Genomic DNA, 27,187 nt, shown 5'->3' with positions numbered 1-27,187 from the left:
CATACCTCTTGACTTACTGTTATTGAATTCCAGTCGAACGCCTACTCAATTCTGTATGCATAGCATCCAGAGTTCTCCCCTCATGAATTTAATTTGTCGCTCCCCTTGACACTTCCTACTCCATTTACTGTATGCATCTGCGACTACTCATCCATCCCATCTCGAAGAATCCTCTCCAATAGTCCAACCTTAATTCATGCAAGACTCATTGTTTCACTGTTGACGGGATTAACGGGCTCTTATCTATTACCTTTCCTGATCAAACGTATATATAGTGTTCATGTTTTGAACTTGAACAGCCCGGTCTGGATGAACTTGAATGAGCTCCAGTGACCAACTGGTGAAGAACAGTCCCTGACTGAAGGGTTTGGAGAACATTTCTCAAACCAGGTTCATCTCGAGTGAATAGATTCTCAATACAAAACTGCTACTTATCTCCTCATATTTCTACATAATATGATATGATTATGAAAACACGCAGTCCGCTTTTATTGTCATTTAGTAATGCATGCATTAAGAAATGATACAATATTTGCTCCGGTGTGATATCACAAAACACAGGACAGACCAAGACTGAAAAAAATTAACAAAACCGCATAATTATAACATATAGTAAAACAGTGCAACAGTATAACTTGATGAAGAACAGTCCATGGCACAGTAAAAAGTTCACAGTCTCTCAAATGTACAACATCTCACGCAGACGGGAGAAGGAAGAAAAACTCTCCCTGCCATGCCCGACCACAGTCCAACTCTGAGTCGTCCGAAAGCTTCGAGCCTCCGATCAGCTCTCCGGCACCGAGTACGGAGCACCATCTCGATCCGAACGATTCGACCTCAATCTCTGTCGCGAACAGCAGGCAAAGCCGGGGATTTTGAAGCCATCCCTCTGGAAGATTCTCGATCGCGCAGTAACAACAGCAGTGAACCTGCGTTTCAGAAATTTCTCCAGATGTCTCTTTGTGCTTTCACGTCTGTCTCCATCAATTAATAATGCCGTTCGTGTTTGTTTGGGGAGAAACCCTAAATTCCCGCTTGTGTGACATTAAAATTAACTGAACCGTTGTTCCGCTGTTTTCCATGAGGCTCTTTGTCAGTTTGAAATCTGTCAGATTGTCCATTTCATCCATTACCCGCTTGTTCTTTGTCCAGGCTCGAGTCCATGCTGAATCAGTCTCTCTCTCTCTCTCTCAAATAAAGACAATGGTATTCTGTCTTCATTTCTAAAACAGTTTAAATTATGTTCCTAGAACATAGTTCAAGGTGTCAGAGAGAAGGTCAGACTATATGTAAAGAAACACGAGCAAAAGGAAGCAGAAGTGTTTGATGCAGACGAAAATATTCTCCAATATCAGGCAGTTTTGTCAGAACCGGGAAGCTGGGGCAGCAAATTCGCCTTAATCTTCAATTTAATCAGGCGGCAGGTGAGGTGTAAATGGGATTTCTACAGGAGATGATGGGTGTGATGCTGCAGTATCAGCTGTGAAAAGCAGTGAGAAACCTGTTTATAACGCTAAGGAAACACAGACATGATGCTGGAGCAACTCAGCAGACCAGGCAGCAGAAGTGGATGAGAGTAAACATTGGAAGTTTCAGGCCGCCAGTCTTCATCAGGGCTCTGATCGTGTGTGTGTTGTTTTGTAGTTTTAGCAGCGGTATATTTTCTGTCATTACTTTTGTAACTCTGTTGATCATATTGTTTCCATTTACCCACCACTGAGGGTACAGAATAGGGAGCATGAGAAAACAGCTGAACTGCAACTCTTTGCAGCATTTATTTCTGAAGTTTCATAAATTTCAAAATCCGATTCAATGGATATTTCACCGCATTCCTGAGTTCCTCTCGGAATTTGCTCTGAGTCAGGGCGTAAATACACGTGTTGGTGCAGGAACTCAGAACTTGCAGCATTGCCGCTGTCTTTACTGTGATGTAACGGGGATCCGTGACAGAATAAACAAAACTCTTTGAAATCCGTCGATAGATATAAAATACCACCTGTGTTACCCACAACAATATGAAACTAGCGGTTATGCTGAAGAGCAAAACGATGGATTTATGTCTGTTCTCCATCTCCCTGTCCTTGTCATTCTCTCCACTCTTTTGTCCCCGGAGCCCCGTGCGGGCTCGACTGGCTGCCAGAATGCTCCTGACAGTCTGAATATTGAACAGCAAAATCAGAAAGAAAGCAACACAGGGGGTTAAAATACGGTGAAACATCTCAAATGCCGCCCATGATAGAGAGATTTTGTAGCTGGATGAGAGAACACAAAACCAAGGAACACCGTCAATTATTTCTCCATGCTCATATTCAAAGTACCAGGGGACACTCTCCAAACAGGCCAGCGCACTCACTGTCCCGATAACCACAACCGCCGTTCTCTCGGTACAATATTTTGTTTTCATCTTCTGACAGCAAATCGCTACAAATCGATCGACGGTGAAAGCGACAGTCAACCAGACGGAGGTCGCAGTGCTCGCAAAAATCAGCCATTGACGGAGTCTGCACACGGGAGTGATGAACAAGAATGATCGGGGAAAATAAATCTGAGCAGTCCACCTCAGCAGCGGATCCAAGATAACGACCAGGAGATCGGCCGCGGCCATTCCTACCAGGTAGAGAGTGACACATTTGGAGAGACCGCACTTTCCCCGGGACAGGATCATAATCGCCACCAAGTTCGCTGGAAGAGAGAGAGGGAACAGCAAGTTGAGGAAATACTGAGCAGAAACCAATGCAACAGCTTGAGGAGGTCCTGTAATATTTCCACTACACTGTTGCATTTAGCTGGGGAAAGGTTGAGACGGCGTGCACACGCAGCGTAGAAATCTGAATTCGCACGGTAAACTAAAGTCAATATGATCTGAATCCCGATTCTTTACTGATTACCGGAACATAAAGTGAGAGCGGAAAGCTCTAACTGGGTAACACCCTCCACGGAATATTGGAATATTTTCTACCGACGCCTTCGCCGTCTCATCCAGTTGTAATGAATAAATCCGGGCGGTGATGGAGGGATTCTTCCATTAGACAATCATAAACTTCCATGGTTCTCCCTGTCAGCGACAGGACGCCGAAGGACGGAACAGAAACATGGAATACTGTAAACACCCATCGAGGCAAAACAGAATATATGGAAAAACAGTTGAAGTGTCTCTTCTCAGAATTGTTCTCGAAGTGCCCCTGAGAGCTACAGAAATAATAACAACTCTGTGGCTTACCGGGAATTCCAAAGACTGAAATTAAAGGATAGTAAACTTCTTCTATTTGGAAGATGACAGTATTCACCATTTCAGTGAGAACCTGTGACGTATGTTACTCCCGAATGCACAGCTCTGGCAGAAACTCTGAGCTGGTACATTCTAAACGGCCCTGATTTATACGTTGGATCGGTCTCCAGAGATACGGATATACCCCTGACTAACTTTCTTAGTTACAGTCACTTGAACAAACACTTTAATTCAACACCATTATCTGTGATGTAAGTATTCGGCCGATTCAAGACAAACATTTCAAAATTCCTGAGCATTACCTCAGCAATGACTCGTCTGGTGAAATCATGCCTAAATTCTAATGACAAAGACTGAGCTTTGTCACGGAGTAGCTGCATTTACAGATTTCACGTTTTTATTTGGCGAACGATCGAACCCAAACGGTTTCCCATTTAGAACTTCAATTTCCTATTGCTTCAACCTCTCCCCTCTACCCACACAAACAGGCACACACACACACATACATAGGCACAGAAATAAGACAAATAGTTCTCTCAGTTGGGAGATGAACAGATGCAGCATGGCTGATAGTGACTGACAAGCATCAGATACAATTTTAGGTCCGTGTGTGTGTGTCTGAGTGAGTGCATGTGTGTATGTGTGTGTGTGTGTGTGTGTGTGTGTGTGTGTGTGTGTGTGTGTGTGTGTGTGTGTGTTGTGTTATGTGTTTGAGAGAGAGAGACAGAGACAGAGAGAGCAAGCGAGAGACAGACAGACAGAGACAGCGAGAGGCAGAAAGGGAGAGGGAGAGAGAGACGGAGAAAGAGAGAGAGAGAGAGAGAGATTGAAACTAGCACTGGCTACATCGGCCGTTTCACACAGCCGTCTGACGTTCACCTGTCCTTCACTGACCCTGTTTCCTCTCCTACCCACAGGGAAAGGCTTCTTTCAAATCCGATATTCACTCTTGTCGAGAGACAAGGTACAGAACACACAAGGTGCGTTACAAAGCACCAAGAGACCAGCCGCTCTTTAGTTCCACCTTCTCAGACAGCAGAGACATTCAGTCCCACACTAAGCCCTGGATGTAGATACACATTTCCAATACAACTGTTACACTGAACCACTAACAGTCAATCTTTCCATTGTATTCTGTACACAGGGTCCTACAGGGAGACACACAGACCTAGACACAACATCCTCACCCACGGGGCTGGATGGACAGCAACAACAACATTGCCAGAGTCAGCGTGGGTTCGGAAATGGATAAACAGATGGAAAATTGGGAACTGATGAATGTGGTGTAGGTGAAATGTAAAAAAAAAAATCCGATAAGCACATTGGATTGCGGGTAATGCACTTTTATGGACTCAAAATAAATCAGCAGGTTAAGGGGACTAACCTTGATCGAAATGTATTAAGTTCCCGTTCCAAAACGCCCTCTACCTACCCCAGGCCCTTCGTAGAACCTCCGCCTTTCTCTTGAATCGAAGGAATCTAAGTACTATTGACCGCGACTTACTTTCTCTGTCTTGGGAAAGCCTCGGGATGAGAGAACGATGAGCCCTCTCAATCTCAATCTCCATAGTCGAGGAAATCTCCAGCGCTTTCCGCGGCAACTTTTCTACAAACTCCATCATCAACAACTCCTCCGCTCCTTCGGGAACATTATAAATCCTGATATTTTTCCGTCGTGAAAGATCTTTTCGAAAGACCTTATATTTGATGGATTAACGGGGCAAAATATAATTTTTTCCGAAGGAGCTATTGATTTAATTGCTATTCTCGACGATGACGTCACCAGAACTTCAAAAGGTCACCATTCTTACGGTACCTTCCTTTTTAAGGGGTATATTTACTTTTGTTAGGCAGACGGGGATGTATAACAAACGGGAGGAGTATACAACATTCAAGAGAACACAAGAGGGAAATCAGCAGTTTTAAAATCTGTCATGATGTTGTTCTAGCAGAAATCCTAAAGGGGAAGTAGGTAGGCAGATAGATAGATATATAGATAGATAGATTGATAGATAGATAACTAGATAGATAGATAGATAGATAGATAGATACATAGATAGATAGATAGATGGATGAATAGATAGATAGATAGATAGATAGATAGATAGATAGATAGATGGATAGATAGATAGATAGATAGATAGATTGATTGATTGACAGATAAATAGAAAGAGAAATAAGCAGATATATAGACAGATAGACCGATAAATCTGTAATGAGTCAAATTATGGTGGCTAATTTCCAGTTCCTTGAAAAGTTGTCCACGCGAATCTTGCGAGAGGAAAGTCAATTAATTTTTGGGGTATGCGCTGAGATGTTTAAAAGATCCTTAATCGCGGTTAAGAGGCCAGGTGACTGGAGAACAGGTATTGTCATTTTTCCTGCTCGGGAAGGGATTGGATTATGTCGGGAAATTACAGGTCAGTGAGTCTGACGCCAGTAGTGGGTTAATTATTTCAAGGTACTCGAAGGGACAGCATATAAATGTTCGGGATTTCAATAGACAAGGAATTATTGTTGTGGTTCGTACGGAGTGTCTAACCAATCTTACAAACTCGTTTTCTATGAGTTAGCCAGAAAATTGATAAAGATATATTCCAAAAAAGAAGTCATTTTCGAATGGAATAAGGATGTAACCGTGGCTGACAAGAGAAGTCAAAGCCAAAGTTAAAGCAAAGGAGGGGGCATACAAGGAAGCAAAAATTAGTGGGAGGACAGAGGACTGGGAAGTTTTAAACAGCTTACAAAAGGAAACTAAGAAGGTCATTAAGATAGAAAAGATGAACTATGAAAGGAAGCTAGCAAATAATATCAAAGAGGATACTAAAAGCGTTTTCAAGTATATAAAGAGTAAAAGACAGGTGAGAGCAGATACAGGACAGATGGAAAATGATGCTGGAGAAATTGTAATGGGGGATAAGGAGATGGCGGAGGAATTGAATGCGTATTTTGCCTCAGTCTTCACTGAGGAAGACATCAGCAGTATACCGGACACTCAAGGGCGCAAGGAATGAATAGTGTGCGCAGTCACCATTACGACAGAGAAAGTACTCAGCAAGTTGAATAGTCTAAAGGTAGTTAAATCTCCCGCACCAGATGGAATGCACCCGCGTGTTCTGTAAAATGTAGCTGTGGAGATTGCGGAGGCATTAGCGATGATCTTTCAAAAGTCAATAGATTCTGGCATGGTTCCGGAGTACTGGAAGATTGCAAATGTCACTCCGCTATTTAAGAAGGGGGCAAGGAAGCAAAAAGGACATTATCGTTCTGTTAGCTTGACATCGGTGGTTGAGAAGTTGTTGGATTCAATTGTCAAGGATGAGGTTACGGAGTACCCGGAGGCACATGGCAAGACAGGCAGAACTCAGCATGGTTTCCTGAAAGAAAAATCCTACCTGACAAAATTACAAGTAGGCTAGACAAGGGCAATGCAGTAGATGTTGTGTATTGGATTTTTAGAAGGCCTTTGACAAGGTGCCACACATGAGGCTACTTAACAAGATAAGAGCCCATGGAATTACGGGGAAGTTACATACGTGGATAGAGCGTTAGCTGATTGGCAGGAAACAGAGTGTGGGAATAAAGGGATCCTATTCTGGTTGGCTGCCGGTTACCAGTGGTGTTCCACAGGGGTCCATGTTGGGGCCGCTTCTTTTTCCGTTATACATCAACAATTTGGATTATGGAATCGTTGGCTTTGTGGCTAAGTTTGCTGATGATACAAAGACTGGTGGAGGGGCCAGTAGTGCTGAGAAAACAGAGAGTCTGCAGAGAGAATTGGATAGATTGGGAGAATAAGAAAAGAATTGGCAAATGAAGTACAATGTTGGAAAGTGTATGGTTATGCACTTTGGTAGATGAACTAAACGGACAGACTATTATTTAAATGGGGAGAGAATTCAAAGTTCTGAGATGCAACGGGACTTGGGAGTCCACGTGCAGGATACACTTAAGGTTAACTTCCAGGTTGAGTCGGTAGTGAAGAAGGCGAATTCAATGTTGGCATTCATTTCTAGAGGAATAGAGTATAGGAACAGGGATGTGATGTTAATGCTCTATAAGACACTGGTAAGACCTCACTTGGAGTACTGTGTGCAGTTTTGGGCTCCTTATTTAAGAAGGGTTGCACTGAAGTTGCAGAGGGTTCAGAGAAGATTCACTAGAATGATTCCGGGGATGAGAGGGTTAACATATGAGGAACTTTTGAGGAACGCTCTTGGCCTGTACTCCTTGGAGTTTAGAAGAATGAGGGGGACCTCATAGAAACATTTCGAATGTTGAAGGGCATGGACAGAGTGGATGTGGCAAAGTTGTTTCCCATGGTGTGGGAGTGTACGAGAGGGCATTTCTTAAGGATTGAAGGGCGCCCATACAGAACAGCGATGCGAAGTTTTTTTTTAGTCAGAGGGTGGTGAATCTGTGGAATTTGTTGCCACCAGCGGCAGTGGAGGCCAAATCATTGGGTGTATTTAAGGCAGAGATTGATAGGTATCTGAGTTGCTAGGGCATCAAAGGGTATAGAGAGGAGGCGGGAGAGTGGGGCTAAATGGGGGAATGCATCAGCTCATGATAAAATGACGGAGTAGACTCGATGGGCCGAAAGGCCGACCTCTGCACCTTGGTCTTATGGTCTTATGGTCTAAGACAGCGGTCCCCAGCCACCGGGCCGCGGACCGGTATCGGGCTGCGAGGAAACGATATGATTTGTCGATATGAGTCAGCTGCTTCTTTCCTCATTCCCTGTCACGCGCACTGTTGAGCTTGAACGCACGCGAGGTCATTACCCGCGCGTCGTCCATGTCAACGCGGGAAGGAGATCAACTCCTCGAGTTTGCAAATGACGGCGGGCTGAAAATTATGTTTGACATAACATTTCTCTCGGCATTCTGGATCAAAGTCAAGGGCAAATATCCTGAGATAGCCACGGAAGCACTGAAAACGTTGCTTCCATTTTCCAACTTATCTCTGCGATAAATGTAACAAAAACTAAATTGCGGAATAGACTGGATATAAGGAACCCCCTTCGAGTATCGCTGTCTCCCTTCACCCCTCGACAGGACCGTCTTGTTGCAGGAAAACGAGCCCAGGGCTCCCACTGATTCAGCGATATTTGTGTGTTGCAATGATTTTATATGTTCATACGAGAAAATATGCGCTGTGTGTTTAATATCCAAACGTTACTTAAAATGTTATGATGATATTGACTTACTTATATATCCATTTTAACAATTACAGCACGGAAACAGGCCATCTCTCCCCTTCTAGTCCGTGCCGAACGCTACTCTTACCAAGTCCCACCGACCTGCACTCACCCCATAACTCCCCATTCCTTTCCTGTCTATATACCTACCCAATTTAACTTATTAAATGATCATATCGGACCTGCTTCTGCCACTTCTACTGGGAGTTCGTTCAACACGTATTTCAAGCCCCCCTGTCCTCCCCTGATAATTGACTTATCGCTATATACAAGCAAGGTAAATATGCGCTGTGTGTTTAATATTAAGTTCGTTAGATAAACCCTTTTATAAACGAAATTGAGTGTATTAGCCAGTTATCACCGATATCCCGGTCGTGATTAACAGCGCCCCCCTCCCGAACAGAATCGCCAAAAACGATTTGTAACAAAAAACGGCACGTGCACAGATACGCAAGTCACTCATGCGCACTGGTGCCCGCGCAAGGCTTCATGGTCATTGTAGTCTTTCGTGGTAGGCACAACGTATTTGACTGCAACAGTACTCTTGTGCGTCGGCAACCATCCCCCCTCCCCACCCCCACACTGCCCGGTCGGCCGGTCCGCAAGAATATTGTCAATATGAAACCGGTCTGCACTGCAAAAAAGGTTGGGGACCTCTGGTCTAGGACGTGTCAGTGGATCTCGTTGACTTGGACATTAACAAGGCATTTGTCAAACCACACATGGGAGGTTAGTCCAAACGGTTAAGTCCCTTTCTTTCAGTGGGATGTAGTGAACCGGATTCAACATGACTACGTTAGAAGCCAGAGAGTGAAGTTATATGGTTGCTACTCTGAATGGAGGCCTCAAAGTAGTTGAGTACTGCAGTGATCACTACTGGCTCTGTTGTTAGTGCAGATGTGTGGGATGTTTCACACTGGGAGGACTGACCAGCGTAGGACGTAAACATGGAATAGTACGGCACTGAGTTGTGCAGTGGAACAAAAGGGACTGTGAACCATTATTCATTGATGGTGGCACCGTAGGTAGACTGGATCGTAAAGCAGGTTTTGGGCAGTTAGGCATTGATAAATCATACTGTTCAGTTGAGGATGTAATTCTGAAATTGCTCTGTACCTTGGTGAGGATCAGTTTGGAGTATTGTGTAGAGTTCTAATCAACTACCTGCACAAATAGATCACTGAGAATGAACAAATACAGAGAAAGTTTACAAGGTCTTGGTCAAAACTTGAAGACCTGATTTACAGGGAATGGTTGAATAGGTTAGGGCATTGCATTTCCCCTTATTTTGAGCGTAGGAGAATGTGGGGAGATTACATAGCGGCATACAAATTATGAGGGGTATAGAGAAGCAGTCTTTCGTCACTATCTGGGTGAGAATAAAACTATTGTTTATAGGTTAGGGATGAAAAGTGAAATGTTTATGGGAAAACTGATGGGGAGCTCTATTCTAAGAGTGGGGAGAGTGTGCAACTAGCTGCCAGCGAAAATGGTGGACATGGGTTTGATGTAACAGTTAAGACAAATTTGGATAAGTACGTGAATGTAACGGTATGGAAGTCCAGGTAGAATTTGACACGAACTGGATGGGTCCGTTTTTTTTTGTACTGTGGTACACTATTTCTCTGACTCCTCTAAATTACATTGAATGAACATTGAATCCATTGTTTGTCATTCCCCGCGAAGAGTTAATTGTGTTACCCAACGTCACAATGAGTAAAAATAGACCGAAACAAGCACTGGTTGTTTGTTCACTCTCCTGTAGCTAATGTAACTAAAGGGACATTACTTGGCTTCAGGGACATTCCTCCTGGAGTATAAGAGCTCATGGAACCAGCGCTTCTGGATAGTTGGCATAATTCGTACGACTGATCGCCGCTACCGGCAGAAAATGGGATATTCAGCAATTTATTACATCGTCTCTATTTACTATCCCATACTGGCCGCCGTTGGTATTCCAGGTAAGGTCGTGGAAATGCCGAGATGTGTGACATACTGTAGTCTTTAAATTATGCGCTGCAATTTAGAGCGAACGTTGCTATTCGTGTCTCTTAGTATAAACTCACTCAGCAAATAATGAAAATAGAAACGCGTTTCATGGATTTGTTTAAAAATATGATTTAAGTGACTTTGACGCCTTTATTGTTTTATTCTTGTTTGCTTTAATGTACTTTATCATAACCTTACACGCTTATGTTTCCGATGTAATGAACCTCACGACATTTGCCGCTGATATTACACCCGAGTCTGGTTCAGACTCTAATGCAAAGTGATTGCGTTTGATTCATGATATCCTCTGCCTGGAATAGTTATGGTGGCTGTCTTGTCTATTCAGCCAAAGGGTATGTGCTGTCCTGGTTGTCAATCTACCGGAGTTTGTTATCTGAAGGGTCATAGTGGATACAGGGGAAAAGTAAAAACAACCCAGAGGGAAAAGTGTTCTATGGAAATACCCTGAATTTAGGATTAATGAGAATCATAATTTATTTTGGAGGGATAGAGTTATGCAGCACGGAAAAGAGATATTTAATCCAAAGATTCCATGCCAAATAAGATGCCGGGCGATGTTTCAGCGTTCGCCTTACAAACTTTCAAGCGCTTCATAACCATTTGCCCGTCCAACTGCCTTTCATTATTTGGCCTGCTGCAGCCACATCATCGCACAGCATATTTCACCTAATTGCCCCATTTGTTTAAACGTTGCCCCTCAGATACCTATTGAACGTTTCCCAGTCAATTAATACCCACGCTGTCAGGATCAGGATTCCTCAACCCTGTGAAAATAGACTGGGTGAATTCACACTGTCTCTGTCCCTGGTGGTTTTCTGTGCTTCTGTGTGATTAACTCCCATCTACCTGCGCTGCAGCGAATATGTTCCAGATCTGATCAATCTCTCTCTGCAAATCAGTTTCTAAAATCCTGGAAACATTCTGGTAAATTGTGTCTAGACTAATTCAGTGTGAGCCTTTCCTACTACAAGGCGTCCAGAACGCTCACAGTTCTGTGCGTACAAGCGTAACAGAGACGTGCGCATTTGCATCTCCATCCAAACTTTTCTACTCAATTCCTTCACTGATGAAGCCTATCGATCCGAGATTCATAAACGCCCTGTCTACCTTATATTCCACTTCCAGTGAACCAAGTTCTTGAAATACAAGATCCCTCTATACTCGAGACTCCACGGAGCCCCAGTGTTCACTGAGAAACTCCTACCTTGCTTAACCTTCAAAAAAATAACCCTCCATGTGTCCCAATTAAACTCTACCATTCCATTCTTTGACCAACTTACTGAACTGATGAAGATAACAATCCACTTTTTGATAGCTGATCTCGCTCTCCACTAGGCATATATTGATGTCTGTAAAGTTATTCCCAGGGTCTTGCACTTTGTTATCCAAATCTTCGACATATATGACACACGACAATTGGCCCAGCAAAGATCACTGAATAAATCACTATTAGCTGACTTGCCATCCCGGAATCAAATTTGCGCCATGGCTTCCTTCTTCCTACCATCAAGGATTACCATTATTTAACTGAAGGTTTTGTGGCAAAATTTCCTGATGATACAAAGATAGGTGGAGGGGTAGGTTGTGCTGAGGAAGCAATGCGATTGCAGCAGGACTTAGACATATTGGAATAATGGAAACACAAGTGACAGATGGAATACTGTATTGGGAGATGTACGATAATGCATTTTGGTAAAACGAACAATAGTGTGGACTGTTATCTAAACGGCACGATATGGACTGCCAGCCTTCCCATGCAAGCAAAAGTCACACTGATGATTCCAGACACATTAAGAAATAACTGTTTCCTTTTTTTCTGTCTTTTCTCAGTTAATTTAGCGGCAATTGTGATCCTGTCTCGCAGAAACTGTGGGCTGTCCAAATGTATCACTCGCTACCTCATGGCCATGACGGCAGCAGATCTGATGGTCGTTGTCTTTGGTGTTGTATTGGACAAAATCAAAGCTCTCTATCCGTATGCTGATTTTTTGGTGAAACCCCCGCTGTGTGGTGTGGGACCTATTCTGTCGACTGCCGTCATGGATTGTTCCGTTTGGCTGACTGTCACTTCCACTTTCGATCGTTACGTCGCGATCTGCCTTCAGAAGCTGCGGACCCGATATTGTACGGAGAGAACAGCGACCGTGGTGATCGTGGCAGTGGTCATAGGGAGCTGTGTTCAGTCATTTCCACTTTACTTTGCAGGGCAAACAGGGAAGTGCATTCCAAAACCCGAGTACTATACATCATCCCTGTGGAGAGGTTACGAGTTATTTGACACCATCATGAACCCATTATTACCACTTGGTTTAATTCTGCTGTTCAATGTTTTAACCACCAGATAAATTATAGCAGCGAATATGGTTCGCCGTGGACTTCGGAGAAATACTGACAGCCAAAGTGATCCAGAGGTTCAGAACCGGAGAAAGTCAATGGTTTTGTTGTTCGCTCTATCTGCCAATTTCGTATTATTGTGGATAACCAATATTGTTCAGTCCATGACCTGGGCAGCCGTAAACGTGTTTTTCACTGACAAATATTACAACACACCTACAGTTATCCCACAGGGGTCTGGGGATATGTTGATGTTGCTCAGTTCCTGCACCAACACGTGTATCTATGGACTGACACAGAGGAAATTCAGGGAGGAGCTGAAGAATGGGGCGACATACTTGTTTACACTAAATGGGGAGCTCTGTAAATAAAATACAAATGCAATAATCCCTAATTGTGTTTTGCCATAAACATGTAGAATTTTGTTTTGTATCTCTGTTTAGTGGCGTACCGATTTCAGCTTTCACTCTATAACCTACTGCTTTGCACAGAAACTTTACCAGCAGCAACAATACGATTATTATCTTTGCGCACCACGTGGCTATTCATACGTATAACATTAGATTAATCTCCTGTGTATTAGATGAAGAACTGAAACTCAGAACTAAGAATGATGAAGTTCAAATATGAAAGTAATTTTATAAAATAGATACGCCGATGACACGAGATACGACAATGAACATGCAAAAGCAGACAAATGTACAATCCACTGTGTCCTGTAGAAGTTTGTAAAAGTTTAACTGTCGAATCTGGGGGAACTTTTATGCATATACTTGCAATACAACCTTGCAATATGTGGTCTCGAATCCAACCACATTGCATTAGTCTGACCTCTGTTAACTTCCTTTCCATTTCAGATGAGATCGGGAGACACAACTGCAAATTCCTGTGCATAGATGGTGCCTGACTTGCTTATCTTTTTGTTGTATGTTAAAAAAAAACATCGGCTGAATCCAAAGTGTGTGCTGTACGTCATGGTCTCTTATGGATGTGCAGGGATCAATGACGTCTTTGTCACTCGCTAATCCTCTGTGTTGTGACGTCAACATGTATTCTTGGTGGGCTGTAAGGTGTGATTGGGGACATCACATTCTCTTTACAAACACATAATAAGGGTGGCAGGAATTCATGACCATATATGGGTTTCAGGCACCTGCAGGATCGCTACACAGTGCCTTTCGTTACCCGTGAGCTATATTACGTCTTTTCCCCCGCGTTTATACAAACTTACTCTTTGGAAGTGTGATGAACACTGATTTACTTAAATCATCAGGCATCTCCCCATCATCATAGATTTCATTTGCTATTTCTGTTATTTTCTCTATTCCAAAATCTTCTAAAGCTTGTATCATTTCAACAGCGATGTTGTCTGGACCAGTTGCTCTGTTATGTTTTGTTTTATTTATGGCTGTTCGAATTTCTGATTTTAGGTTGTTAGGTCCTTCAAGATTCTTCTTTATGTTCGGTGTTTCTCCTCTTCAGTCTTCAGAATGCTCTTTTATGTATTCTGCCCATCTGTTTAGGATTTACTCTGTGCTCATAATTAAGTTGCCGTCTTTTGCCTACCATTTATATAACCAATGTGCCTAACTAAGAGTTTTTTTAAATACCCCTAATGTACCTGCTTCTACAAACACGCCCAGCAGAACGTTCCATGCTCCCACCATTTCTCTGTGCACCGAACGTGCCTCTAACAGACCTGTATAGACCACAAGACCATAAGACATGGGAACAGAATCAAGGCATTCAACCCACTGGGTGATCTCTACCATTCCAGCATAGCTGATCCCAGATCCCACTAAACCCCATTCACCTGTCTTCTCGCCATAGCCGTTGATGCTCTAAACGATCAGTAATGTTCCGCTCCAACTGAAATAATACTCCACCCCAACGATGACTCAGTCAACATTCGTATCGTCTGCAAACTTCCAGTCTCGCCCCGACTACCCCAACCAAGCCATTTTTAAAAGTTGCAAAGTACAGTGTTTTCAGAACAGATTCCCCTGAAGACACCAATGGTCTTAGACCTCCAAGCGTAATACTCTCCAAATACTACTATCCTCGGACTTCTCTGTGAAGGCTAATTCTGTATGCACACAGCCAGACATTCGGCTCGCGTGACCCAGAACTTATGATGACTCTACAATGGGAACCCTATCAAACGCATTACTAAAGTCCATATACACCACATCCACTGCTCCACCTTCATCATTGTGCTTCGTCACATCATCACAGAATTTGTCAGGCTCGTGTTTCATGACGTGACCCTTAGAAAGCCATGTTGACTATCTTTAATCAGACTTTATTTAACCAAATACTGGTAAATCCTGTCTGTCCAGTAATTCAGCGTCCGCTGAAGTAAGACTCTGTTCTGTAATTCTCAGTGTTATCTTCTGCACATTTTCTGAACAGAGGAATACCATTTGTCACCCTCCAGTCGTCTGGTACTACTCCTATGGCAAAAGAGTATGCGGCAGCTTTTGAAAGAGTGCTTCACCAGGATACTCTCTGAATACCAGGCTGTGACCTGGAAAACAAGGAATCGACCGACAGTACCAATAGTTCAGGAAATCCTGTCACTTTCGGAAACGGGATTGTAGAATGTGAAAGTAAAGAAAAGCCACAGAGGAATAATCGACTGTCTGTAACGTGTAGACTTGGGGAGAAGTTGGTATGATGCACCGAATTTACTTTACTTTACTTTACTCGACCAACTCTCTCCGTGCTTTTCCACATGGAGCGTGAATCTGGCACCTGAGTTCGGGCATCACGTGATGAAACTAGTGCGATGGGTGTCTGGATTGCGGGCAATTCCACCCTCGAAACTAATCGGGCCAAAACAGAAATTTCTGGTCCCGTTGTGATGCTTACTGTGTGAAATACGGGGTTCCCCTTACTGCGTCACAGTGAAGAGAGTTTTCCTCAAACCTCTATCTGATTGACTATTAAATATAATGAAAATACTGCCCGCTTGGTTTGAACATTGTGGTATTATGTTCGTATCCAACTGGCTCCAATGCACCCCCTTCATTTGACCCCTGTTTCATGTATCCCGCGTCGTTACAGCGGAACTGGAACACGGATAACTGTATTCACGACAGAATCCAGATTGGTTCTCTGCCCAATCTACTAGCGCAGTCATTTGCAAGTTTTACCTCGAACGTAAATTATGTTAACTTGTACATCAGAAACTCAGGGTGATTTGCCCATAATTTACAGTTACTGCTGCAAAATACTTCCCTGCACGCTAGCTAGAAAATTGGCTGAAATTTCTAGTTGTGGAAAACACTCCCAGATATTCTAGGCATCACTCCAGATATGATTTATTTTCTAAATGGGCCATTCGAATTGAGTGCAGCGCTACTTTCGACAGTGGGTGGCAGGAAAAGAACCATTCGACATTTGGGAAGTTTGATCCAAGTTCTCAGTGGCAAGGGGATATGTTGGTTCTTCAACATAACACGTTTTTGTTTGTTGTTCCGTGATGTTTTATTATTTTCGTGTTCAAAGCCAGACTGAAATAATCCATAATCAGATACGCTTTATCGGTCCGCGGTGCCGGACAAATATTTTTAGCTGAAGATACTAAAAGTGTTTTCGGTATTGCTCTGTCTGGTCGCCATTGCTTTGTCGCACTGCATTGCTATTTGCATTAGGATCTGATACCCTGCTCTGTGGGACACTGATTATAAATTTCTGGAAATTTGCTGATATGTTACTACCACTCCAGAAGCTGAAATAGCCTGATTGGTGAAGTGTGACAGCTTCTGTGTTATTTTGAGGTGCCCCACCGTTGTGAGGTATTGCGTTATTACAGAGTGTTTCTCGTTCGTGTAAAATCCATCATTATATGGAGCAGACCACAAGACGTGATACACTTGTTTATTTTTGTGCTGAATGTTATTCCAGCTGAAGTTATGAGTAGAGATGATTTTATTATTTTTTTTCCACATTTTCACCAAAAACATGTTCCGTGTGAATTATTTCTGAATGATTCTGTTACAATCAGCGACTGGAAGCGGACCCAAGTGCAGGACATAGACACGTAGGTAACATTAGCAGAAGTATGTTTATTAATATTTACAAGGAAGGCCGGAGAGCGAGGATTAGATGCTTACGTGGACCTGAACGTTGGACAACAAACGGGAGGAGCCTGGACCCGGAACTTGGTCATGGAGCCTGGACTTGAACACGAAGCCTGGACTTGGACACGGAGCCTGGACTTGGAGTAGGACACGGAACCTGCACTTGGACCCGGTCCCTGGGCCTGGACTCGGGCACGAAGCCTGGACTCGGACTCGGACACGGAGCCTGGACTCGAACTTGGACGCAGAGCCGGGACTCGGACTTGGACACGGAGCCGGGGCTCGGACATGTAACGACAAAACAAACAACGACAAGTAAATAGTACCCTGACTGGGAATAAAGACAAACGGCCTGCAATCCTCATCTGGACACGAGACAACAAACCAAGCAACGACAAACGATTCATATCCAGACTCGGAGTAGCGGCAAACGGCCGGCAATGCTCAACTGGACACGAAAACGACAAAACCAAACAACTACAGACAATTCGTACCTTGGCTCGGAGTAGCGGCAAACGGCCGCAATGCTCAGCTGGACAGAAAACTACAGAAATCCTCAAAGCTCTCCAGGCATCGAAGCAACTTAGTGTCCAGTATTCTCGGCGGCTCGAAAAGTGCATTGCTGCTCTGGCTGAGGTGACGGTCCAGCGCTGACTAAATGTAAGCCGGAGTTTTTTATGCGGTTGGTTCAAATGAAAATCAGGTTCTTAATCAAGGAGACAGGTGCAACACTGGAAAAAGGAAATTAACCGAAATGAGGAGTCAACGGACCGGACGCTGGCAGTAAACCCATCCCCATGTGGAAGGCTCAAGGCGAACCGACAGGCTTGTCCGGTTTGTCAACGACCCGGGCTGGTGGAGGGGGTTTGCCAGGGGGTCACAAAGACTGACAGATGCAGGTCCATCTTTTGTGGGAGTCAGTGAATGCTTTTCTTGCTCAATTGGCGACAATCCGTTAATCCTAGCTCAGAGGTATAAGAAGTTCGTAATGTTACATGCCTCAAGGAGATCTGTGATTTTTTTTCTCTGTGCGAATGACGAAATGGTCTTTTGGAGGTCACCTGATGTAATTTTCCCGCCGATTTATGGTCACGTGATGACATGTGCACCATGAGTATATAAGGGTATACCCCAGATGACGCAGTTAGTTTTTAGCTTTTAGATTTCCAGGTGGAACGTATTGTGTCTCCGTTTCTGTTGCGTGTTTGTTCTTATGACGCAGTTTCACTTTTTAAAACGGTTGTACGTTCTGTTGCAAGATTCAATAATATTGGACTGGCAATTTTTTGCTAGATCTATTGATTTACCCTATTCCAGCAGTAGAAGGGAGAGTGAACATTTTATCGAAGTACAGGACCGAAAGATTGAGAGGAGTCGGCATCGTTCGGCAGTTTAACAAAGGATCGACCTTATTGTGTCTTCGTTGAAGGAGTAGCGACCTGCGTCCAGGGTAACTCTTGTCAAAAGAGCAAAGAGTTCATGCAAAGGTTTGCTCTCTCTGAAAGAAATTAAAGTCAGTTGTTTTAAACTGTTTATTTACTGCATCGTGAATCCTGTGCACAGAACCAGCAGGAAAGCCGCGTCTATGAAGAAATCCTTCTCCAGAGAATCCTCTCGCAATTGAACGTATAAATCTGTTGGACTTTTGAACTTACCAATTTAAGAAGTATACTGACTTTATCGCTTTAAGAACTGTTTTCGCACTTAATGCTTTAAGAACCAGGACCGAGTGACGATTTGTTGAACAGCTGCATACTATTTTGATTTGGCAAAGGGAAATACGCGATTTTTTTTTTTTTTTTTTTTTTTTTTTGGTTTGATTGGTGTGTGAGTGGTATTCGACAACAATGGATATTGACGGGTTTATGGAGACGTCTGACTCGGGGTCTTTAAAGAATGCGAGAAAACCTGAGGTATTGGAGATTGCTAGGAAGTTTGTTATTAAAGGAATTACCAAGAATTCCACGAAGTATTTCATACAAAGGCAAATCGCTGAGCGTTTTATTAATTTGAAGTTGTTTGATGAGGAGGTGTTAGATAAGTTTCCAATGAGTAAGCTGGAAATGCAGTTACATCTTGAACAAATAAATTTAAAGCAATTAGAAGCTGATTTGGAAAAGTGTCGGTCAGAAGCTGTAAATAAACAGAAGGAATTCGAGGCTAGGGAGGCTATTAAAATAAGGGAATTTGAAGAAAAAGAGGCTAATAAAAAGGGAATTTAAAGAAAGAGCAGCTAATTAAAAAAAGGGAATTTGAAGGAAAAGAAGCTGAAAACCAGAGGAAATTTGAGCTAGAGATGCAGAAATTAAAGTCCGGGAATCAGCCTTCTGGTTCTACGAGACAGTTTATTGCTAGTCGTGAGGTTATTTTAGCTCCCCCATTTGATGAAGCTGAAGTGGACAAATATTTCTAGCATTTCGAAACTGTTACTCTGAGTTTAAAGTGGCCGAAGGACCAATGGGCAGTCATGTTACAAAGTGTAATTAAAGGCAAGGCACAACAAGTTTATGCCGCTTTAAATGCTGAGCAAGCACTGGATTATCATATTGTTAAAGAGAATATATTAAAAGCATACGAGATGGTCCCGGAAGCGTATAGAGAAAGGTTCAGAAGTTTAAAGAAATCGGTGGAAAAAAGTTATTGGGAATTTGCCTATGAGAAATCAATGTGTTTTGAGACATGGGTTTCCTCTAGAAATGTGAATGGGGAGCATTATCAATTAAAAAGTGTTGATTTTTCTGGAAGAATTTAAAAGAAGCATTCCTGTTGAAGTGAGAATATATTTAAATGAAAGGGACACTGCTACATTGCAGGAGATTGCTAAATTAACTGATGAGTATTTTTGAATTCACAAGAATAAATTTTCTCCAGGTAAAATTCTTAAAAGGAAAAATAGCACAGAGAGTCAAGGTAAACCAGAAATTAAACCTGAAGTTAGTGAGAAAAGTAAGGATGAAGGGAGACGTGAGGGAAAAACATTTTGGTATTATTCGTAATTATTGTAGGAAACCTGGACATGCAGTAGCTCATTGCTTACGATTGAAAAGTAAGAGAAAGAAGTAATCCTCGATGCTTGTCTGCAGCATATTGAAAAACCTGTAAAGCAACAGGGTTCAGAAAATACTAATGAAGATGTGTCAGAGTCTGACCAAGTTAAGAAGGGATATGAAACTTTTATAACAGAAGGATTTGTACCCTTGAACAAGGGATCCAATTCAGTACCAATAAGAATGCTTAGAGTTACTGGAGCTTCTCAATCACTAATATTAGACAGTAGCTAAAGGTTAGTGGTGAATCTGACACTAGTGAGGTGAATTATATAAGAGGAGTTGGGAGTGCCCTTATGCCAGTACATTTACATAGAATAAATTTAAGGTCAGGATTAGTTACAAGGGTTGTTAAAGTAGGAATACAGTCCAGTTTATCTGTGAACGATGTTTCTCTTTTGTTAGGGAATGATTTAGCAGGTGGACAGGTTTTTCCTGAAATGCATTTGACAATAAATTCAAACTTTGAGGAACCACAGAGGGATTCTAAAACAGATTCTTCCTGTGTTGTAACAAGAGCTATAGCTAACAAGACTGATGTAAAGAATGAAGTTGTTACCCATGATCATTCAAATCAAGATTCGAATTTCGAGGATGTATCAGAAACTTTCTTACCCACATTATTTGATCAGGATTTTGGTGGTAAGTCTGATCAGGAGGATTTGTCTTTATCTCGAAAGGAGATGATAGCAGAGCAGGGTAGAGATCCTGAGATAGTTAAATTAAAAGAACAAGCTCTTCCAGATAGTGAAATTAAAAAAGTAGCAGTAGGATATTATTTAGAAAAGGGGGTATTAATGAGAAAGTGGAGATCCCCTACAATTCCTTCTAGTGAGGAATGGGAAGTTATTCATTAGGTAGTAGTTCCTAAAATTTACCGAAATGATATTAAAGACAATGGCTCATAGTATTCCTTTGGGTGGTCATTTAGGTGTGAAGAAAACTATGAACAAAGTTTGTAAACATTTTTATTGGCCTAGTTTAAGACAATATGTGTGTCATTTTGTAGAACGTGTCATAGGTGTCAAATTGTGGGTAAACCTAATCAGGTTACTCCAGTGGCCCAACTGCAACCAATTCCAGTATTCGGTGAGCCGTTCTCAAAAATCTTTGCAGACTGTGTAGGTCCTTTGCCAAAAACTAAAACTGGACATCAATATTTATTAACCATTATGTGCACAGCGTCTAGGTTTCCACAGGCAGAACCTCTTAGGAATATAACAGCCAACTCTGTGACAAAGGCTCTTATAAAATTCTTTACTTATTTTGGGTTGCTTAAGGAAATACAATCGGATCAAGGTAGTACTTTTATGTCGGGATTGTTTCAGCAGGTAGTTTATAAACTGGGAGTAAAACAGGTTATTTCCTCAGCCTATCATCCGGAATCACAAGGAGCCTTGGAGAGATTTCATTCTACACTAAAAACTATGATTAGGACATATTGTGTGGAAAATGAAAAGGACTGGGATGAAGGTATACATTTACTACTTTTTGCAGTAAGGGAGGCAGTACAGGAATCATTAGGTTTTAATCCTTTTGAATGTGTTTGGACATAGAGTTCGAGGACCTTTGGCCTTGTTGAAGGAACAGTGGATTAATAAATAAGTACACACTAATTTGCTAGATTATGTTTCAAAATTTAAAGAAAGATTGTATAACCTTTGTAGCTTGGCCTAGGAAAATTTAAAATTGGCTCAAGAGAAGATGAAGACTTGGTATGATAAGGAAGCTAGGATGAGGTCATTTAAGTCTGAAGATAACGTGTTGGTTCTTTTTGCAGTGCAAACGAACCTATTACAAGCCAAATTGCATGGTCCTTATGAGATTAAATCTAAGGTAGATGATGTAGATTACGTGCTAAAAAACCCAGATCAGAGAAAGACAACACAGCTGTGTCATATAAATATGATAAAACCAAATTATGACAGAGAAGCTGCTACTATGACTGTTGTGATTAATAATGAGTCTGATCTTGATAAAAACTTAATGGAGGATTCATCTGAAACTCATTTTAATCCCAACATTATTCCAGCCAGGTTACCAAATTCAAAAATTCTAGAAAACATTGATGAAAAATTAGCTCATTTACAGCCAGAGCAGAGAGAACAAATGAAACAGTCATTTTTTTTTAAGTACAAAGATTTATTTCCAGACGTCCCTTGAAGAACCACCGTAGCTACTCATGATGTAGATGTGGGAGATGCAAAACCTATAAAACAACATCGATATCGAATGAACAAGGGGAAATGTGAACTTGCTGAACAGGAAATTAAGTACATGTTAGAAAATAATATTATTCGACATTTTAATTCGAATTGGAGTTTATCATGTGTTATGGTGCCTAAGCCAGACAATAGTATTAGGTTTTGTATGGATTACAGAAAAGTGAATGCTGTGACAAAGATCGATGCATATCCAATGCCTAGAGTAGAAGATTGTGTGGATAAAGTTGAACAGGCCAAATTCCTTACAAAAATTGCTTTGTTAAAAGGTTATTGGTGTGTTCCATTGATGGATAGAGGCAGAGAGATGTCAGCATTTGTATCCCCATCTGGGTTATACGAATATTTTATTCTTCAGTTTGGGATGAAGAATGCACCAAGTACTTTTCAGAGGATGATTAATAGCGTGATTCAGGGATTAAAAGATACCCATGCCTCTATTGATGATCTGGTTACAGGGAATAATATGTGGAAAACACATATTGCGGCGGTGGAGAAATTATTTGAGAGACTTCCAAAAGTTAACTTAAATATTAACTTATCTAAAAGTGAATTTGGGCATGCGACAGTGACTTACCTTGGTTATGTTGTCGGGCAGGGAAAATTAGCACCTTTTCAAGCAAAAGTTCAGGCAATTTTGGAAGTGCCCACTCCCACTGGTAGAAAACCCCTCAGAAGATTCTTGGGTATGGTGGGATATTACAGAAAGTTTTGTAAGGATCTTGCAAACATTGCTCTCCCATTAACTAATCTCTTGAAGAAAATGAGAAGTTTCTTTGGGCAGAGTTTTGTCAGGAGGCATTTGATAAATTGAAAGCTATAATATGTCGTCAACCTGTACTTAAATCTCCTGACTTTGAAAAACCATTTTTGTTAGCTGTAGATGCTAGTGATGAAGCTGCAGGAGCAGTGTTGCTTCAAAAAGATGATGGTGATGAAGTTGATCGTCCGGTAGCTTATTTTTTCTAAGAAATTTAATGCCCATCAAATGAATTATTCAACAATAAAAAAAAAAGAATTGTTATCTCTTGTTTTAGCTTTGCAACATTTTGAAGTGTATGTTTGTTCTACGCATAAACCGCTCACAGTTCATACCGATCACAATCCATTAGTGTTTTTAAGTAAGATGAAAAACAAATATAGAAGATTATTAAATTGGAGTTTAATGTTACAGGAGTACAATATTTTGATCACTCATATTAAAGGTAAAGACAATGTGATCACTGATTGTCTGTCTAGATGTTAAATGTACAATGAATTTTTTTTTTGGAGTGATGTTCTATCATTTGTAACACTGACTGTACATTAGTTTGTAAAGGGCTGAAAGATAAGATTGAATATATTGTGTATTTTGTGTATTTTATACCTTTGTACTTTTTGTACAAATTGTTAAAATTTTGTTCTTCAAGAAACCTTTTTTTTGGAGGGAGGTGTTACATGCTCAAGGAGATCTGTTTTTTTTGTGAGAATGATGTAATGGTCTTTTGGAGGTCACCTGATGTGATTTTCCCGCCGATGTGAGGTCACGTGATGACATGTGCCCCCCCCCCCCCCCCGTGACTATATAAGGGTTGACTCAGGTGACGCAGTGGGTTTTTGAGTTTGTGGATTTCCAGGTAGAACGTGTTGTGTCTCCGTTTCTGTTGCGTGTTTGTTTTTTTGTGACGTAGTTTCATTTTTAAAACAGAAGGTGTGTTCTCTTACAAGTTGTTGTATTATTGCACTGGAAATATGTGGCTGGAAGTGCTAATTTACGCAATTCCGACAGTTTTGAAGGGAGAGTGAAGAATTCATCGAAGTGAAGGAGCGAGAGAAGTCGGCATCGTTTGGCAGTTTAATAAAGAATCGACTTTATTGAGTCTTCGTTGAAGAGAACCTGCATTGAGATAACTCTTGCAATAGGGCAATGAGTTCATCCAAAATGGTGCTCTCTCTCTCTAAAGGAATTTAAGGTCAGTTGATTTAAACTGTTTATTTCGGCATCGGGAATCCTGTGGACAGAACCAGCAGCAAGTGCGTCGGTGAAGAAATCGTTCACCAGAGAAGTCTCTCCCAATTGAATGTGTAAAACTGTTGGACTTCCGAAGTTATCATTTTCAGAACAATATCTGACTGTATCGCTTTAAGAACTGTTTTCGCATTTAACGCTTTAAGAACCAGAGCCGAATGGAATTGGTGAACGGCTGCGTACCTGATTAACCTCCGGTTAAAGTTTTCCTTTGTTTTCTTTTCTGCTTATTGTTTATACGTGTTTAATAAATGCTTGGTTGTTTTTATATAACCTGTCTCGATTAATATTCATTGTTGCCGGTTACGTAACACCAGATCCCTCTGTTCTCCTGCACTCCTCAGTGCCTTACCATTTACCCTGTATGTTCTACTTTGGTTTGTCCTTCCAAAGTGCAATATCTCACACTTGTGTGAAATTAAACTCCATCTGCCATTTTTCAGCCCATTTTTCCAGCTGATCCAAATCCCTCTGAAAGCATTGAAAACATTCCTCACTGTCCACTACACCTCCAATCTTTGTATCATCAGCAATTTTTCTGATCCAATTTACCACATTATTTCTCCAGATCATTGATATAGATGACAAATAATAATGGAGCCAGCACTGATCCCCGTGGCACACCACTAGTCACAGGCCTCCACTCAGAGAAGCAATCCTCTACTAACACTCTTTGGCGTCTTCCATTGAGCCAATGTCTAATCCAGTTTACTACCTCTCCATGTATACCTAGCGACTGAATTTTCCTAACTAACCTCCCATGCGGGACCTTGTCAAATGCCTTACAGAAGTCCATGTAGACAATATCCACTGCCTTCCCTTCATCCACTTCCCTGGTAACCTCCTCGAAAAACTCCAATAGATTGGTCAAACATGACCTACCACGCACAAAGCCATGTTGACTCTCCTTAATAAGTCCCTGTCTATCCAAATGCTTGTAGATTCTGTCTCTTAGTACTCCCTCCAATTAATTATGAACTACCGACTTCAAAGTTACCGGCCTATAATTTCCTAGAACACTCTTCGGTCCTTTTTAAACAACGGAACAACATGAGCCATTCTCCATCCTCCGGCAGCTCACCCACAGACACCAATATTTTAAATATATCTGCCAGGGCCACTGCAACTTCAACACTAGTCTCCTTCAAGGTCCGAGGGAATACCTTGTCGGGGACCGCCTCTGTCTGTCAATGGAGTAGCAGTAGTTTTTCTGCTGCTCTTAGTTTTCTTTCTTTCCCCCTAGTTTAAGTTTTCAATTTAAAATTTGTACTTGTTGATTCTTGAGGGGGATCAATATGTCTATGTCTACAAGAAGTGGGAAGAATTTACCTGAATCTAGTGATAAAGGTAATGGGAAAGGAAAGGTGCAAAAGGAAAGATCTGATGAAATGCCATCGTGGGCTGAAGATATCGTTCGGACACTAAATTCAGTTATGGATCAGAATGGATCGATTAAAGACCAACTGGAAAAGAATAGTAATGAAATAGTCATTTCTGGGAAAACTTAAAGACCTGGAAACTCAAGTTATTTCACACGAAGAGGAATTGAAGATAAGTAAGCAAAAGTTGTCTGAAGCTACAACTCATTTGGAAAGATATCAAAATAAGATTATAGACCTGGAAACTAGGTCTCGATGAAGGAATATAAGAATTGTTGGGCTGCAGGAAGGAGCTGAAGATGGAGATCTAACGGCTTACTTTGGTAAGCTTTTTCACACTTTATTTCCTACCATTTTTTCAAAGCCGCCTGCTATAGAAAGGGCACACAGGCCGTTTATCTCCACATCAAAGGACTCTAGTAAACCAAGATCTGTTCTGGTTTGATTTCGTAACTTTAAAATTAAAGATCAAATAATGCGACAGGCAAGAAAACAGAGAGTTTTTAGATTTATGGAATCTGAGCTCCGTTTCTACGAAGATTATCCAAGAGAGATAATGGAACAAAGATCAAAATTTGCCCTGGTAATGAAACAAACATATGATAAGAATCTTTTCCTGTCTTTGAGGTACCCAACAAGAATTAAACTTTTCCCTGCTAATTCTTCTCCTCGTACTTTTTTTCATCCAAAAGCTGCACTGGATTTTGTTCAGGCTTTACCTGCCGCTGGCAGCGACGCCGCTGTTGAATGATCCATCTGAAAGGCTGTTTGGCTATTTGTATATTATTCGCATTTTGCAAAGAAGATTTATGAAGGTCACTGGTATATTTCATCGAGAGACTAATTAAAGAACACGGAGAGTTGTTCTTTATTGCATATTATTGGTTTTCCTTTGAAAAGATTTATGGTTTAAGTATCTCTGCTCAAACGATCTCTGGACATTTTATGACTGAGGGAAGAAGATAAGGCGATTTGTTCCTTTAATAATTGGTAGCTAATTGGTAGCTTTTTTCCTACTACTAGGGCTTTTTATATATTTTTTTACTGTTTTATTATAACATTTTATAATTGAATTTAAAGCTTTTTAGGGAAATAATATTAAACTTAAACATGGCGCTATTTTTTCTCTCGAAGAGGTAACATTATTTTGGTTCTTGTTTATTAGTCGATGGAGTGTAAATACCTTTTTCCTGAGACTTTATTGTCTTTTTCACAAGGACACTCTACTTTTTTCTAACTGGGGGGAGGGAAAGAAAACACAGACAGAGCTTTGAATTCTATCGTAGATCGCTTGCCTTTTTCGGGTTTCCGGGTGTGGGTGGGTGGGTTTAGAGTTAGGAGTTTTTTTTTTCCCATTGGGTGGTTCCGGAGCATGCGTGTTTTTTTTTTGGTTGTATTATTCATCACCGCCATCTTTGATCATCCTGCATTGGTATGTGCTTTGTGCATATCAAGTAGAATGAAATTACAGTATGCTGTTAAAACGGATTAATATAATAAATTGGAATGTACGTGGTTGGAAACATCCTATTAAACGAAAGAAGACTTTTAAAAGTATTAACCGATTCCAACCTGATATAATTTTTGCTCAAGAGACACATATCAGGGCGGGAGATCAAAATAGATTTTTACATAGTGGAATGGTTTGCAATTCCACTCTACTTCTCAGAGTA

At 41.4% G+C, this 27,187-nt stretch overlaps 1 protein-coding gene across 1 annotated transcript; it reads right to left on the bottom strand.

Annotated features, from left to right (window-relative positions):
* Positions 1-1,774: 1,774 nt before the first annotated feature.
* On the bottom strand, positions 1,775-4,848 carry LOC140208033 (probable G-protein coupled receptor 139). Its single transcript, XM_072276561.1, has 2 exons — positions 4,734-4,848; positions 1,775-2,682 (listed from the first exon to the last, which is right to left on the bottom strand). The coding sequence occupies exons 1-2, from the start codon at positions 4,846-4,848 to the stop codon at positions 1,775-1,777; spliced, it is 1,023 nt and encodes a 340-aa protein (XP_072132662.1).
* Between the last annotated feature and the right edge of the window lie 22,339 nt (positions 4,849-27,187).

Source organism: Mobula birostris, chromosome 13 (genome assembly GCF_030028105.1).
Source record: "Mobula birostris isolate sMobBir1 chromosome 13, sMobBir1.hap1, whole genome shotgun sequence".
Lineage (NCBI taxonomy): Eukaryota > Metazoa > Chordata > Chondrichthyes > Myliobatiformes > Myliobatidae > Mobula > Mobula birostris.
The sequence above is the reverse complement of the archived record's forward strand: the minus strand, read 5'-3'. Positions and strand labels throughout refer to the sequence as shown.